This window comes from Rhincodon typus, chromosome 30 (assembly GCF_021869965.1).
Source record: "Rhincodon typus isolate 14 chromosome 30, sRhiTyp1.1, whole genome shotgun sequence".
Lineage (NCBI taxonomy): Eukaryota > Metazoa > Chordata > Chondrichthyes > Orectolobiformes > Rhincodontidae > Rhincodon > Rhincodon typus.
The window spans coordinates 12,738,055-12,755,408 of NC_063361.1; the positions used below are offsets into that span (position 1 = coordinate 12,738,055).

Consider the following 17,354-nt stretch of genomic DNA (forward strand, 5'->3'; position numbering starts at 1 on the left):
GATATAACACCGTGTGGAGCTGGAGGAACACAGCAGGCCAGGCAACATCAGAGGAACAGGAAAGCTGATGTTTCGGGTCGGGACCCTTCTTCCTGACCCGAAACATCAGCTTTCCTGTTCCTCTGATGCTGCCTGACCTGCTGTGTTCCTCCAGCTCCACACGGTGTTATATCAGCTGGATACAAAGTTGGCTTAACGGTCGGAGACAGAAGGTGATGTTAGAGGGTAGTTATTCAGACTGGAGGCCTGTGAGCAGTGATGTGACACAAGGATCAGTGCTGGATCCACTGTAGTTCATTATTTATATAAATGATTTGGATGAAAATATAGAAGGAATAGTTAGTAATTTTGCAGATGACACCAAAATTGGTGCTATAGTGGGCAGTGAAGAAGATTATCTAAGATTCCAAGGAGATCTTGATCAACTGGGCCAGTGGGCCGAGGAATGGCAGATGGAGTTAATTTAGATAAATGCGAGGTGTTGCATTTTGGTAAGACAAACCAGGACAGAGTTAATAGTAGTGCCCCGAGGAGTGTTGTCGAAAGGAGAGACCTAGAGGTGCAGGTACATAGTTCCTTGAAAATGAAGTCGTCGGTCAACGGTGGGTGACGAAGGCATTTAGCACACTTGCCTCCATTGGTCAAAGCATTTGGTGCAGGAGTTGAGCTACCATGTTACAACTTTACAAGACAATGGTAAGGCAACATTTGGAATGCTGCTTACAATTTTGGTCACCCTGCTATATGAAGGATGTAATTAAACTAGAAAGGTACAAAAAAGATTTCCAAGGATGTTACTGGGTTTGGAGGGTTTGAGTTATAAGGAGAGGTTGGATAGGCTGAGACTTCTTTTCCCGGAATGTAGGAGACTGAGGATTAGAGAGGTATAGACGTTTATAAAATCATGATGGGCTTAGATAAGGTGAATAACAGAGGTCTTTTGCCCAGGGTAGGGGAGTCCAAAATTAGAGGGCATATGTTTAAGGTGAAAGGGGAAAGAATTGAGAGGGACCAGAGGGGTAACCTTTTCACACAGAGGGTGGTGCGTGTTAGCAATGAACTGCCAGAGAAAATGTGGTAGAGATGAGTACAATTACAACATGTAAAAGACATTTGGACAGGTATGTGGATATGAAAGCTTTAGAGAAATATGGGCCAAATGCAGGCAAATGGAACTAGTACAGTTTAGGAAACCTGGTCAGCATGGATGAGTTGGGCTGAAGAGCCTGTTTCTGTACTGTATGACTCTATGACTCTATAAAACTGTAATAGGAGAAAAGGCTGGCCTTAAAGAATGCATTCGGGGTGCATTCCCACAAGAACAAATTCTTTGGATGACTCAACCGATAGTGACATATATTAGTCACTATTAATGAAAGTAAAAGAGAGTTGAATATTGGAAAGTTCAGTGAGAAAGGTAATATGGGAGCAAAGTGAACAGATGAGAAGAGACTGGAAACTAACAAAGGAATCTAAAGGTTTTCCATAGGCTGATAAAGGGCAATAAAAGGAGGAGTGGACTAAATACAAACTATAAAGAAGATTTACAGATGGAATTAGAGGACTTGGCTAAAATGTTAATTGGGTGCTTTGCATCTGTCAGCTAAAGAAGTACAGTGCTGCTAAAATCATAGTGAAGGAGGACATGGTGAGGCACTGAATACGCTAAAAGTTGGTATAGACAAGCTGTCTGAAAGACTAAATAAAACAAAACCAAAGAGCTGCAGATGCTGGAAATCAGAAACTGTGTTCTGAAGAAGAGTCGCTGGACGCAAAACGTTAACTCTGCTTTCTCTCCACAGATGCTACCAGACCGGCTGAGTTTTTCCAGCAATTTCTGTTTTTATGTCAGAAAGACTGATTGTACTTAAAGTTGACGTTTCACCAGGACCAGATGGGATTCATCCAAATATGTTGAAGGAAATAACAGTAGAAATTGAAGAAACACTGGACATAATCTTTAATTTGTCTCTGGATATGGGGATGCGAGAGAACTGGAGAATTGTGAAAGTTATATATCCAGTGTAAACATAAGCCCAACAACTACAGGCAAATCAGTTTAAAGTCAGCAGTGGGAAAGTTTTTAAAAACAATCTGTGACAAAACTAAGAGTCACTTGGGCAATTAGAGATTAAGCAAAATCAGTACAGATATGTTAGAGGTAAATCACATTTAACTAACTTGGTAGAGTTTTTTGATGAGGTATCAAAGAGCATTGAGGAGGATATTGTCATTGATGTAATGTACATGAATTTCCAAAACATATTTGATCAAGTGCCATGTAACTGGCTTTACAGCAAAGTCAAAGCCCATAGACTAAAAGGGGCAGCAGCGACTGGAAATGAAATTGACTGATTGATGGGAAACAGTGTGTAGTGGTAAATAGTTGTTTTTCAAAATCGGGGTAGGTATACAGTGAGGTTGGTATTAAGGTCACTGTTTTTCTCAATGTCCTTATTGACCTAGACTTGAATGCGAAGAGTCAATTTCGGTAATGTGAACTGTGGTAGACTTCAAGAGGAGACAGGCTGTTGAAATAGGTGAGATAAATGAGGAGAGGCAATGTAAAATAAGTGATAAAATTATAAAGGTATGCAAGTGTAGAGGGACTGCGTAACAGTACGGTGAGGCAGATTACAATTTCACAGGGCTTGGAAGAAAGGATGGGCACTATCTGATTTGTTCTTTTGGAAAGCTGACGCAGATATGATGAGCTAAATGACCTGTTCTTGTCCTGTAATTATTCTATGGTTCTGTTCCCAGAAGTGGGAGATTAGGGAGTGATGGGGGAGGGGGGATTTTGGGGAACATGGTGGGTGGGCACTTTATTGTGCAGGAGGCTAAAATCAGCTTCTCAATGCCAGGATGAAATTACAGTATTAAATTGACAAAGATTGAGCTTACTGATAGAAAGCATCACAAACCTCTATTATATTTGCATGTAATGCATACACTTCAGTCAACCCTGCCAGAATTAAGTGTACCTTTCTAATTCAGTAACCATCAAGTGCCTTCACATTGATGCTGACTTAAGCATGGGCTGCAACAGGAAATATTGACCTCTTGGTGGATGTGGGCCAAGTCAGAGCTGCTTTGATGAGCTTTGGGAAGGGGAGGTATTGATGGCTGAGTTTGGTTAGAGGCAGTGAAAGGAGAAGTTGCCAACTGAGGGAGGAAGGGAAGGAATTGGCTGCCTAACAGTGTCTTATTGGAGACAGAGAGGAAGCTAGAGCCTTAAAGGGAAGATGTATCTCTAAGGATGGCATGTCAACGTGATTGTGGGCAATCTTAAGTTATGCAGGGAAGGCAAATGGTGAACTTCTGAGAGTCGAGGGTTAGCAAGGGAAGGCAGAGAATTAAAAAGGAAAAGTTGACAATGATTAATAGCAGGGCAGTTTTACTCTACTGGAGGAAGCTCGAGGGCCAATGACAGTAGTTCAAAAATGATGGGAGGTGGATCAAAGCCAGTGTCAAGAGAGATGGAGGGAATGAAGGGGGTTGCATTGAGGGTGATGGCTTCCAGCTCCAGGGATCCAGGTGGAGAGGGTGTTGGCAGCAATTACAGTTCCTAAAAGCTCCTCTGACAGTGAGAATAATGCTCCTGACTTGCAGGAAATGTGCTTCCTAGACCACTGCATCCAGGAAGTAACAGTGGGGGCATTGACTTCCTGTCTGCCTTCTCCACATGATTTCCTATGTTTCCTCACACAAATACCTAATTGCTTGACTGCAGCATGACCATATGTGGCCAGTCATTTGTTCGGAGAAGTAGAGCCCCTCGTTTGTGCTCCCACTTCTGACTATTTTATCCCCTCCGAAAGATTCTGCTCTGCGATTCTAATGCTGTCACTTTCATGAAGAAAATGTTGGTTAACATTTAACAACAAGCACAGAACACTTTGTACTGTTTAATGTAGTGGAACGGTTGGGAATTATGAACAAGTTATAGAAGTCAGACAAAGTGGAAACCATGGAACTAGGTGGGAATGGTTACATTTAGCCCATCTACTGCTCCATCAGCAATTTTCAAGATGTGAAGGAACCTGGAAACCACCTTCAGACCAGAGACACCAGGGTGCTTACAACGATCTGATTGCCCGCTGTCAATATGTTCTTCCTGGATAGTATTGTGATGAGAGTCCCTTTTGCTGAGGGTACTGGGAATTCACCTAGTTGGTACCCATCACCCATTCACTTGGACTGACCATCACCCATTCACTTAGACTGACCATCACCCATGAATTTCACAAGAAATTGATTCGGATGGTTTTATTTGAAGGTGCACTATGGCAGCCCGATTTCCACACCTTGCCCCCACTACCCCAGCAATGTATGGGGATTGGACATTATCGGCGAACTGCAGCTTCAATTTTCTATTCACTCATCTAAATAGGCAAAGTGTCACATGTAGCCCATGATTTTCTAATTCAGCAGTCTCTCCTCACTGAAAATATCTAATCTAAGAATCAGCCCTCTGTTGTCTGTAGAATCAAAACAGTAAACAATGGTTTTTTTAACCAAACACTATTTGTGTGCAGCTTACTTAAGGTCTCAATTGGCCAGGTTAATTTTGTTATATAATTTCAATAAAACTTACTTACAATTATTGTCAGCACCATTTTCTGCTGCTTGCATCAGGCTTATAGGTCATGCATGTTAAACATCTTCTTTTAAGAAACAAAATAAATCTACAATCAGTCTGAATTTGGGTAAATATGTAGTTGAGAGAGAACTTTTATTCACCAGTGGACATTATATACACGTTGACGATGAGTTCATCTTATTTCACGCAGGAATGTGACAAAGTCGGTGGTAAATGCTGCAAGAAGTGTACCCTTACCCACAATGCAATGTGCAGTAATGGACTCTGTTGCCGAAACTGTCAGGTAAGACGTTGCTTTGCCATATACCTCAGCAGGCAGAGACGTGCGCACAGTGTTTTAGTCGTCTTTTCAACCATGATTCTATCCCTGGTGCACGGTCTAGATACACAGGATGAAGTTTTGATCTTGATGACTGGGAATAGTCATGTTTAATTCAGTTGGATATTCTGATCCACCAAGTTTTCAATAAATTAGTTGCTAGCATCCAACTTTGCTGCAGTCTATGTAACTCACAGGACAGAATGTTCTGTTCAAAAAGAATCACGCTGATCCAGAACAGGGCGGGCTGGTCAGGGTTTTGAGTCGTACCTGTGTCCTTTCTTTGCAAGGGCCATGTGATTACATTCATTCTCCAGCTCTTTTCTGCATCATGTAAGGACTCCGTGGAAAATTATTTCAGGATGTTAGCTCAGCATAAACTGTAGATCAGAAAATGGTTGATCAACGTATCTATCTCAAACCAAAAAGAGAGATGATTATAATGTTGTATGGAGGGTTTTCAAGCAAATGTACCTTGTAAAACATTATTAAGCTGTTTTAACCCTCACCATCGTCAGTTGTTCCTTGAATTAAGGAAGACGTCTACTCAGCATTGCAAGTATCTGTCATTGGGTCTTTAGGTGCCTGAACTGGCCAATTCTCAACGCACATGTGGCAAGACGTCATTCATTAAAAGATTAGGACTGAAACTATGGTGCAGATTTATGGACAAATTGTCATCATTCTGTATGATTTGTAGCAAGCTCCTCCCAGTCACCAATGTCAATGCTTCCATACTTACCTGGGAAAGTTGGCCATTTGATATTTGAGAAAACAAGGCCTGGTGGGAAAGACTGTTTTTGGTCATCCAATCACTGTGTAACACAGAAAACAGGCGCAGGAGTAGGCCATCCAGCCCTTTGAGCCTGCGCTATAGAAGCATAGAATCCCTACAGAGTGGAACCAGGCCATTCGGCCCATCGACTCCGCACTGACCCTCCAAAGGGCATCCCACCCCAACCCACCCTAAACACTATGGACAATTTAGAATAGCCAATCCACCTAGCCTGCACATCTTTGGACTGTGGGAGGAAACCCGCGCATACACAGGGAGAATGTGCAAACTCCACACAGTCAGTCGCCAGAGGGTGGAATCGAACCTGGGTCCCTGGTGCTGTGAGGCAGCTGTGCTAACCACTGAGCCACCATGCCACCCCAAAATGTCGTTGACAGGATACAAACCTGTGCAGTGAAACCCCAGTGGATTTCTAATCCATCGCCTTAGCCCACTCGGCCACAACTACAGGCCCCAAAGTATGATCATGGCTGATCATGCAATCTCAGTTTCCCATTCCCACTTTTTCTGTATACCCCTTGAGCCCTTTAGCCTCAAGGGCCATGTTTAGCTCCCTCTTGAAAATATCCAATGAACTGGTCCCAACAGCTTCCTGCGGGAGACAATTCCACGGGTTCACAACTCTCTGAAGAAATTCTTCCTCATCACAATCCTGAATGGCTCACCCCTTATTCTGATACTGTGATCCCTAGATCTGGATTTCTCCAAATTCAGAAACATTTTTCCTACATCTAGCCTGTCCAGTCCCATCAGGATTTTATTTGTTTCTATGAGATCCCCCTCATTCTTCTAAATTCCTGCGAGTACAAGCCTAGTCAATCCAGTCTTTCCTCCTATGTCAGTCCTGCTATCCTGGAAATCAGTCTGGTGAATCTTCGCTGGACTACATCAATAGTAAGAATGCTCTTCCTCGGACTAGGACCCAAAACTGCACACAGTACGCAAGGTGTGGTCTCACCAAGACCCTGTATAACTGCAGCAAGACATCCTTACTCTGATACTCAAATCCTCTCACTATGAAGGTCAGCATGCCATTAGCTTTCCTCACTGCCTGCTGCACCTGCACGCCACCCTTACTGTTGCATCAAAGTTAATATTGAAGCTAGAACTCTTACCTGTCCTTAATACAGCTTTTAAGCAGAGTAAAATAAGTGTTTGCCTGCTAACATGGGAAGGTGACCTTGTGTCATCACCAACATGCTCTAACTATCAGTCTACAGGTTCTCTTTGTGTGCTGAGTCGAAGAACCTGCCTAATTATCAGTAATAAATGGTAGACCATTGATGTGTCTTAGCAAGAACAGGTGCTTGTCCTACAAACAAAGTGTTGTCTATTGCATGATAGCAATCACTGCTATTAACATCAACTAGTTTGACATAATTACAGCCATCAGGAGCCGGGTATGTCATGACTGTCTCCAATGGGACTTTGTGCAAGACTAACTGTTTCCCCCACCCAAAGACTGTGTAACATCACTAAGTTAGGTAGTGCTCATGCAGCTTCAAAATTTTCTCTTTCAGGAATCATTACCTTATACAACAGGTTAATATACAATTGGTTTGGCAATATTGAAGGGCATGCAGCATTTATTACATGCAGAATTGAAGAGTTTGAAAGTGGGCATCAACACTGCAGTTATCCACAAACTGTACATTATTTACACCCAACATTGGCTGTTTAGCTTTATTACAGAAGCAATTGAAGTTAGTGTTTTCCATCTGGATGGAGTTTAATACTGACACCAAGGGCGGCTGATCTTTGAGATGAATGGCCACTGTAAGGTATTGTGAGAGCTATCACACAGTCTTGCTTGACCCCAGTTTGGATTCAGAAGGCATCGGTTTCAGAATTTCCACTGAAGACCGTTGTAATAGATTCATCATGAAACGGTTACAGGCATGTCATGAAGTTTCTTGGACATCAAAACATAGGGATAAAGTCCACAGAACCTTGAAATTTACCAAACCAAATGCCTTGGTTGGATCTATGAATGCAGTGAAGAGCTCACAGTGTTGTTCTTGAAATATTTCTAGGTATTTGTTGCCAGGCTAATCTATGTTGGAATTTTTTAACTGGTTGGTTTAAAGCTGCATTGTGTTTTTGGGAGAATTCCCTCAGTCCTAGGAAGTAGATGATTCAGCTGAACATGTGTCAGAATTTTGCCTGCTGTGAAAGAAGGAAATACCTTGATAGTTTTGATGGCATGACTCCTTTCCCTTTTTAAAGGTAACTTCGGTTGTTGTACTCTTGAAGCTGATGATCAGTTATTTTGCCTCCTAAATCTTTAGGAAGAGTGCATGACATCTTGATGTTAGCAGAAGCCCTCCAGCTTTGAAGACCTCTGTTGGAACTGTCGATTTTGTTTTGGTTTCTCAATAATGTCATTGATTGTTTGCTGGAGTCCTCCTATCAGTGGTGGACCACCCATGGATTCTGCCAGACGTGCTGGAGGAATAGCTAGTGAGGAATAACTGCGACTGTGGACTCACAGTTAAGTTGTTCACACTTGCCTACGTTGCGTTGCTCTACCTGGAGTTCCTGACAGCATAATTTGAGGGATTTTCAGAGCAGAGAAAACCCTGCATCACATCAATCCCTGGAAAAGTACTTTAACCCCAGGCAGAGAATGAACAGAGTCTGTATCGGAGTCACATCTTGACTGCACTGTCGTTGTTCTTTATGATCTGGTCTTCAAAATGTATGTTAGCCTATTGACTCTGTTTTCACATCATCCACCACCATGACCTCTGCTGCTGCTGATGTCAGAAATTTTCAACGATAGAACCCATATTTGAGTTCATTACATTTGGATTAGGTTTGAGCTGGGGATTATGTCTGTAATAAAAATCCAGACATGGTGCATCTTGCATACATCTACAGCAGCTGAGGTATAGGAAGGGCAAAGGAGAAAATAAACAACACTGATGAAACCTCCGTAGACAATCAAGCAAATTCCAGGACAGCGTACTGATTCTCTGTAACTCGAGGATAGGGTCCTCTTTTAGTGGGTTTTAAAGGCTGTTGATTAATGATTCATGCAACAAGGTAGCAGCAGCTCCCCAAACAGTTCCAGTATGAGTGCAGTGCGCTCCTGTGAGACAGCAAGGGTTTTATAACAAGTTATTGTCATACAGCCATTGAATTTATTAGTATTCAGCAAAGCCTGTGTCCAGCTCTTTTCCAGAAATGTTTCCCTGCAGCTAATGGAACACATGCACATCCTCATGCTTTGAAGAAGGTTGCAGAGTGCTGTGACTGAAGACTATAGTGTTTGATACCAGAATAAACAAATGTCTGGTCTTTGAAAGGGATAGATTTGCGTAATTCCGGGGCCACTGGTGTGTCAGAGAGACGGTGGAAAGGTGACATGACACATACAATAATTTGCTCTTCCTCACATAATTCATGATTTATAGTTCAAATTAAATGATCAGCATCTTGATCTTCTGAGACAATGATCAAAGCAAAGTACCTCTTTTCTTGATATTGTGTTTCTGCATTTTTGTGGTAAGCCATTCTGAAAATTCTACTTGCACCAGAATATATATTTCCTGGTAGTATCCGCTATTTAATGAGAAAATCAGACCATCGAATGTGATATTGTTCCATCAGACAGCTGTCACATCATTTGGCTCCCCAGTCAACATCAATGAGCCCCAGATTTTATTCATTTTCAGTCTATGCTGAGCATAGCAGCATTTGAGATCAATGTCTGATAAGCATAGAGTCATACAGCATGGAAACAGATGCTTCAATCCAACCAATCCACGCCAACCATATTGCCAAACTAAACTAGTCCCACCTGCCTGCACTTGGCCCATATCCCTCCAAATCTTGCCTGTTCATGAATTTATCCAAATGTACACCAGTTCATCCACCAATGGGAAACCCAAGTGCAGTATTGCTTGTATTCTGTGCATGAAGTGAAGCCTGTACTGTGCCTTCTTTCCCCAGTATGAACCACGAGGTGTGATTTGCAGGCAGGCAGTGAATGACTGTGACATTGCAGAGACATGCCCAGGAGACTCCAGCCAGGTAGGACAGTTTCTTCTTTGTTCATTACAGGCACTTCATGTCCAACCCATACCATTAGATGTGATTTATCTCATGATCTGTGTAAGCAAACAGAAAAAAAGATTTGTCAATGCCTTTTCCCTTCAAAATTTGTGTCTGGTATCAGCTCTTTAGCTTTAATTTAATAAAGAACTATTAACCTTTTTTTAAGAGATGTTGTTATAGACCTATGGAGAAGGTGAGACTTGAACCCGGTCTCTTGTGTCAAAGATAGGGATACTACCACTGCATCATCAGACCTGTTTATTCAACACCCGAATGTGACAGGCAGTGGTAATTATAATGGACATTTACATGTATTCATCCTGGTATCAAGTAGTGTGAATATAACACAGTGAGATATATTGGAGGTCAGGGAAACAAGTTCTATGAGAACTCCTTTTGTAAAATGCCTAACTTTTAGTCTTGTTATGAAAGCGTATTTATTAGTAATAACTTCACTTTGCAAACAAGTTGCAAATGTAAACTACTGGTCTTCAGTATCTCTGCCGATTATACTGATGTATTAGAGTGCTTTAAACGTGCAAGTTCATTAGCATTTGCAGATCTATTCAATATATAATATATATTATATATTACAGATCTACGTGCATGTTCGGTGTTAGGGAAATTTGAGTATGTTGAATTTGATTTGTTCCTGTTACCTAGATTTCAACATGAACAGACAAAAGAGGCCTATAAAGTCTGTTCCCAACAAGTATCATTTACCCTCTCACGCTTCTGCTGAGTCGGAAAGTTTGTACTGGTGTTCTTTAATCTCCATAATTTACAAGTTACATTCCATGCTTTAACCTTAACATATTGGATCCCATAAATGCCCACTACTTGAACATTAGCAGAGTCAGCAACAACTTGCAATGATGTTGTGTTTTTAACAGAGCAAACATGCAGATCACATCACAGAGGAGTTGGTGAGCAGGTGAATATACAAAAAAGTATGCATTGAGATCTTGTAGGACAGTTCTAGAGAAGTGACTGTAACCTTGATTGAGAAAACAGATTCTAAGATGATTTTTAAATATGAGAGAAGACTTAGAGAATTATTGGACTCTTTACGAAGGAGAGCCAAGGCAGTTGAGGATTATTTCACCAACAGTTGGGCGGTGGCAGGGGCAAATACTTTAAAGGCCAGAGTCCGATAGTCAAATAATTTGAAGGGGCAATAAGATTGGAAGTGATTGTAGAGCTGGACTGGAGCAAGGTTGAGCAAAGTAAGAGATTTTCTGAGGGACTGAGCAGATCATCAGTCTAACCAAGTTAACTTGCCAACCAAATATTTATCTTCTGCTACCATTTAGAGGAAGAGAAATAGCAATTTTAAGGCACTAACTTTTTGCTTGCTTGCATTGTCACATCTGGATATTTGAAAGATATGATCAGTATGCAGTAAAAACAAATTCAATTTTGCAGAGACAACAAAGTGTGGAGCTGGAGGAACACAGCAGGCCAGGCAGCATCATCGGAGCAGGAAAGTTGACGTTTTGGTTCGGGACCCTTCTTCAGAAGTGATTGTGACCCATTTCTGAAAAAGGGTCCCAAACCGAAATGTCAGCTTTCCTGCTCTGATGTTGCTGCCTGGCCTGCTGTGTTCCTCCAGCTCCATCCTTTGTTATCTCTGACTCCAGCGTCCATAGCTCTTGCTATTTCAATTTTGCAGATCTTCCTTTATAACTTCTTCAGAACCATTAACAATATCCAAGAGCCTTTAGTATACATTGAAATACTCTGCAGTATTTCTGTAGTCTATATACTATGTAATTTAGTAAGACTGGACACTCAGATAGATGGAGGAAATGTGAAGAAATCATGCACATGATATTTTTGCAGATACGTAAAAGGGATCCTTTCTAAATTGTCTATGCGATAAGGATATTACTGTCGCGGGTAGTGGTATCTTTTGTTACTGAATTGATACTTGTTTATTTTTCAGTGCAGAGTAAGAGGAATTGTCCAAATAAGTGTGGAGCTGATAATGTCATTGGACCAGTAGTGCAGAGGTGCAGGCTAATGTTCAAATCCCAGCATGGCAGCTGGTGGAATTTTAATTTAATTACTAACCCTGAAAATACAAATCTAGTCTCTGACCATGACAAGCTATCAAAGATTGTTGTAAAAACCCACCTGGTTCACCAATGTCCTTTAAAGAGAAACTTGCTGCCGTTACTTGGTCTGGCTTACATGTGACTCCAGACTCAACAATGTAGTTGACTCTGAATAGCTGAGCAAGTCACTCATTTCAAGATCAATTTATGATAGCAAAAAAAAAACTTAACATCTCATGAATGAATGAAGGAAGACAAGCTCAGAAAGACTGTCAGCTATTGATAGCAATATAAAATATGGTCTAATCGAATAAATACTTTATCTCCCTCTAGTGCCCTGGGAATGTGCACAAACTGGATGGCTACTATTGTGACAATGAACAGGTAATGTGCTTTATCCTTTCTTTACAGTCAGACCAAAGTCTGGGCACTTCTTTTGGAGTAAGGTCGGGCTTCCAGGTTTTATTTTAATTTTTCTGCCCTGTTTGGGTTGTTTCCCTGAGTTACTGTGTCTAGTTCTGGTCACCCTGTTATAGCAAGGATATAATTAAGCTGGAGAGGGTTCAGAAGAGCTTTATCAAGATGTTTCTGGGAATGGAGCGTTTGAGTTTTAAAGAGAGGCTGGGTAGATTGGGACGTTTCTCATTGGAGCATAGGACATTGAGGAGTGACCTTATAGAGGCTTATAAAATCATGAGGGGTATAGATAATGGCAGATGTCTTTTCCCTAGAGTGGGGTATTTCAAGACTGGAACATATTTTCAAGGCGAGAGAAGAAAGATTTGAAAAAGACATGAGAGGCAACGTTTTTACACACAGTGGTTCATGTGTGGAATGAACTTCCAGAAGGCGTGGTGGATGTGGGTACAGTTACAATGTTCAAGAAATTTGGACAAATATATGAATAAGAAATATTTGAAGAGATGTGGGCTATGCGCAAACAGGTGGGGACTAGTTTAGTTGGGATTATGGTTGGCATGGACTGGTTGGACCAAAGAGTCTGTTTCCATTATTTGTCTTGGAAAAAGTGTGTGGTTTCGTCCTTATCTTGTCCTTTCTATCTTTTTTACATTGATTTGTTTCCAATCCATTTCCTTCTGAGGCTGTTGAATTTTTGCTGAACACAACTCCATCAGTGCCAGTCACCCTACATACACCACATAAGTAGACATCCCTCTTGTGTGGACCTAACTAGTGAGTACTGACAGGCTATTTGACTCAAGGAGCCATTACATATGAGCCTGATGTACCCACAATACACTTTTTTCAACAGATAACACTAGACATTAATTAGGAATGGAAAATGCACTTGATGATTTCTTCCCCTCCTTGCCTAGCCCAGGTTGATTAAAATCAATTGTCACCCTAACTGAGAGCAATAAGAGAGTCCTTCATGGTAAACTCAGCTGGTGTGGGAATTGAATCTGCGCTGTTGACAACACACTACATCACAAACCAGTAGCCAGGCAACTCAACTAACTGTCCCCACCACTGCCCCCAGTCCCCTCCCCTCCTTGCAGCATTAGGATCAGCATCAGGGTTAAACAGGGTTCACAAGCTCACAGTATACAGGAAAAAATAACCTGATGTGATTTTCCCTTAAACTGATCAATCACTTTTCCATATTGCTGTCTAGTTAAGGATGGGCTTTCAAAGCCAGAAGGACTTATAGGAATCTCTGCAGCTTGGAAACAGCCGCAAGTTGTCATGGCAGGAAAACAGGTGGAACGGGAGGGAGCAAGCCCTCCAAAATGTAAGGGCCCTCTCTCAAACTTGTTAAAATTGGCTGAGCTGCCATTGTTGGGCGGGAAACAAAGGTGACCTGCAGCTACAACTCACCTCAGCCGGGTAGGGATCTCTGAACCTGCCAATGGGACCTAACACCTAATACACAGTGGGGAATCATGTTGGGGTGGCATGCTGGCTCTGTGGTCACCACTGCTGTCTTACCGCGCCAGAGACCCAGGTTCGATTCCAGCCTTGGATGACTATCTGTATGGAGTTTGCACATTCTCCTGGTGTCTGCGTGGGTTTCCTTCAGCTGCTCTGGTTTCCTCCCACAGTCCAAAGATGTGCAGGTTAGGTGGATTGACCTTGGGAAATGCAGGTATAGGGTGAGATGGGATGCTGTTCAGGAGGGCAGTGTGGACTTGATGGGCGAAATGGCCTGCTTCCACACCGTAGGGATTCTAAAAAAAGAAAATCCATTTCCAGGCACTACATTGACTCTCACCATCTGTGGGAATGTGGAGGCTGACTGGAAAACTGGCCTTAAGTAACCAACGACAGGGTCAATTGTGTGGACAGGAAGCCTGGCCACCTCCCCATGCCACCCCCTGCCACTGGATGGAGCCAGGAACTGGCAGACTGGTTGGCAATGCCATTTTTAGCACAAGCCCATCTCTGTAACCCAGAAAAATTCACTCCATAGCTGTAATGTAAGGGGTTATGTGTAAAAAGCAGTCTAAGTCATTGGTGATTAAGATCTCATTCCACAGGAATCTGGGGAGGAATAGTTCGAGGGAAATCCTTGTGCTAACCCTTGTTGCATATATAATTAGAAAAATGTTTCAGGTAAAGTTTGCCAACAGCCTTTCCTCCGGTAGACTATCAATCCTTAACAATGACACAACTTAAACCAACACCCATAGTGATGGCATCTTTAAATTGCAAATGTTGTGCAACTACATAATAGAATAGGAAGTAGGTGCAGGAGTAGGCCATTCAGCCCTTCGGGTCTGCTCTTCCATTTGACTATACCATGGCCAAACTTCTACTTCAACGCTATTTTAATTTACTACCTCCATATCCCTTGATATCTTTAAATCAAGAAATCTGTTGATTACTGTCCTGAATATATAAAATGGCTGATCCTCAATTGTCACGTCGGGTAAGAACTGATGTCAGCCAACACCCTTTAATTAGTTCCCATTACTGGATAATTTGATGGGTGAATTTAAGAAAAACCCACTCAGATGTAGTTTGATTCCAGTGACGTTTTTGGTAGTCGCGTAACATTCAGTTGATGTTGTCATCACTTTACATGCTCAACAAGTTGTAATTGGTGCCCACTCTGGTGCTAGATACCAACCGTGAAATGCCTGGGATGGAATAAAACAAATTGGGTTACTGCTGTGAATTCATCTAATGCCAAATTTACACAGACCTGGAGTCTTCCTGAATACCATTTAGACTGATCGAACAAACAGCTTTAAGATTCCTAATGGAATCATTCACTGAAATTCTTTTAGGAAGCATCACCACAAAGGCTCCTTGCCAACAAAGGAACATTGAATCATCAGGTCTCCATAGGCCCTTAATGTAGAAATGAAGACTGAGATTTTTGTTAGTTTGGCCACGACTTGGGCAGACAGGCACTGTTCCACACTTTTCCTGCCACAGCTTTCTTGTTAACTGCCTGTAGCTATCCTATATTTATGCTGTAGTAAATTGCATTAAAGTTTTACGCTTCTGTTTGTAGGGGCGTTGTTATGGTGGAAGATGCCAAACTAGAGACAAACAGTGCAATTACATCTGGGGTCGCGGTAAGTAATCATTCTCGTACAGACAGTCATAGGAATAGGCCAGTTGTCCCCACAAGTTAGTTCCACCATCTGATTAGATCCACAGTCATCTGACTGTTCCCTCAACTCAAGTTTCCTGCCTGACCCCAATACCCTTTGAGTCTCTTATCCATCAAGAATCTATGAAGCTGTGCCTTAAAAATATTCGGTGACCCTGCCTGCACCTCTCTCTGGGAAGAGAATTCCACAGACTCGCAACCCAGAAAGAGTGACTTTCTCTTCATCTCGAATTATTTTGTAAACAGTGCCCTCTAGTTCTAGTTTCTCCCACAAGAAAAACCTCTTTTTAACATCTACCCTGTTGAGTCCCCTCAGCATCTTAAACTGTTCAATAAATTACATCTCGTTGTCCATCCTACGTTACCTTTCTTCGTATGATAACGCCCCTCAGCCCAGGAATCACTCAAGTCAATTCCAATGGTTTAAAGATATTGAACCCAATAAAATCTTGGTGAGACACTTTAATTTTAAACAAATTAAAGCAAATGAATATAATGTATTCATAAAACAGATCATTGTAATTGATGTCATAATTTAGCAATTATGCTTACAATGTATTTTTAAGATCTAATGTTATCATTTAGAATCTTTGAGTCTTGTGAAGCAGTCATGCAAGATATCACCTAACTTGGAGAAAGCAGGAGATATTTGTATATTAACACCTACCACATTGGGTGGCCATTTTCTCCAAACAGGTCTGTGTGCAGTGAGGATGTTGGGATTGAGTCAGGAATACATTTGTAACCATGGCTTTGGCCTGATTTTCTAACTCTGCCATGGCCTCAGCACCCTGCGCCCAGCTTCCTGAGCAATAATGTGAGGTGGGCATGATGTCACGTGCAACTCTCACATGCTGTACCATTTGTCTGTCTCCCTCTTTCTCTTTCCTTCCTCTACATTTTGAAGTTAAATTTGGAAAACTCCCTGAAAGCAAAACGTTTCTATCTCTTTAAGATTCAGCAGATCAATTCTGTTATGAAAAGCTGAATGTTGAAGGAACCGAGAAGGGAAACTGCGGCAAAGATGGCCAAAGCTGGCTTCAATGCAGTAAGCAGTAAGTAGCTGCTATTTAGCCAATCTCAGTGAGTTGCAGCAGACAATTATGCATCATTTTTGTTCAGTTTGTATTTCCTTTTCTTCTTGCGCACTCATGTTTGTGCTTATGAATTCTGAGGAAGAAAAGTCTAACAAATGCATCCAATCTCAGCAGCCACTTCAGATTCTTCAAGTGATTCCATCTTAACATCATTCCACTCCAGCTCCTGAGAAAGGGTGTAGAAAAGATCCCTGTTTACCCCAAATAATGACCAACCAAACAATGGATGGTCCCAAAACTATTATTCTCAATAAAAATTATTTGATCTATCTTTTGTCTGTTGCCTTCATTGTAAGGAATTGATTTTAAGTCAGTCCTTTGGAATCTTGCTCCAGCAGTCTCATCAAAACCTTTGAAATCCTCTTTAGCTGTCCTCAATAATCGTTTTAAAAGCTTGTAATTAGATCCTCCCCTGTTATCAAACAGAATTGATTGTTGCTTTGTATAACTCTTAGAACTACCTTCTATAAATCTTACCAGTCATAGAATGCTGGCTTGCTCAGTTGAAATATTGAATATAATTAGAGGATTGCATCATAAATTTTACATAGATGTTATTATTCAGGATTATGACTAGTGATGATAGAGGTTCCAATTTTCTTTCTAGCACATAATGCAAGTACACATTTAGTCCAGAGCATATTGTAAACATGACGGTGAATTACCAAGACACATTGTTAGTCATGTAAGAATCAGATGACAAGTTCAAGCAAAAAATAGAGTTGTGAGTAAACATAAGCTGCTGGTCATTTTGGACCACTCTGCCATTTACCTTGAGGAATTGGTAACTTGTCTAGTATTATTAAGAAATTGCTAGATTTGTAAATTAAATGTATTGGT

General features: G+C 41.4%; 1 protein-coding gene across 1 annotated transcript in view; it reads left to right on the top strand.

Moving 5' to 3' along the window:
* LOC109925263 (disintegrin and metalloproteinase domain-containing protein 11-like) overlaps window positions 1-17,354 on the top strand; it is a 157,389-nt gene that overhangs the window by 105,589 nt on the left and 34,446 nt on the right. The window contains 5 exon segments of the mRNA XM_048614398.1: window positions 4,794-4,886; window positions 9,673-9,753; window positions 12,168-12,218; window positions 15,316-15,379; window positions 16,373-16,472. Coding sequence (XP_048470355.1) covers window positions 4,794-4,886; window positions 9,673-9,753; window positions 12,168-12,218; window positions 15,316-15,379; window positions 16,373-16,472 — 389 coding nt within the window.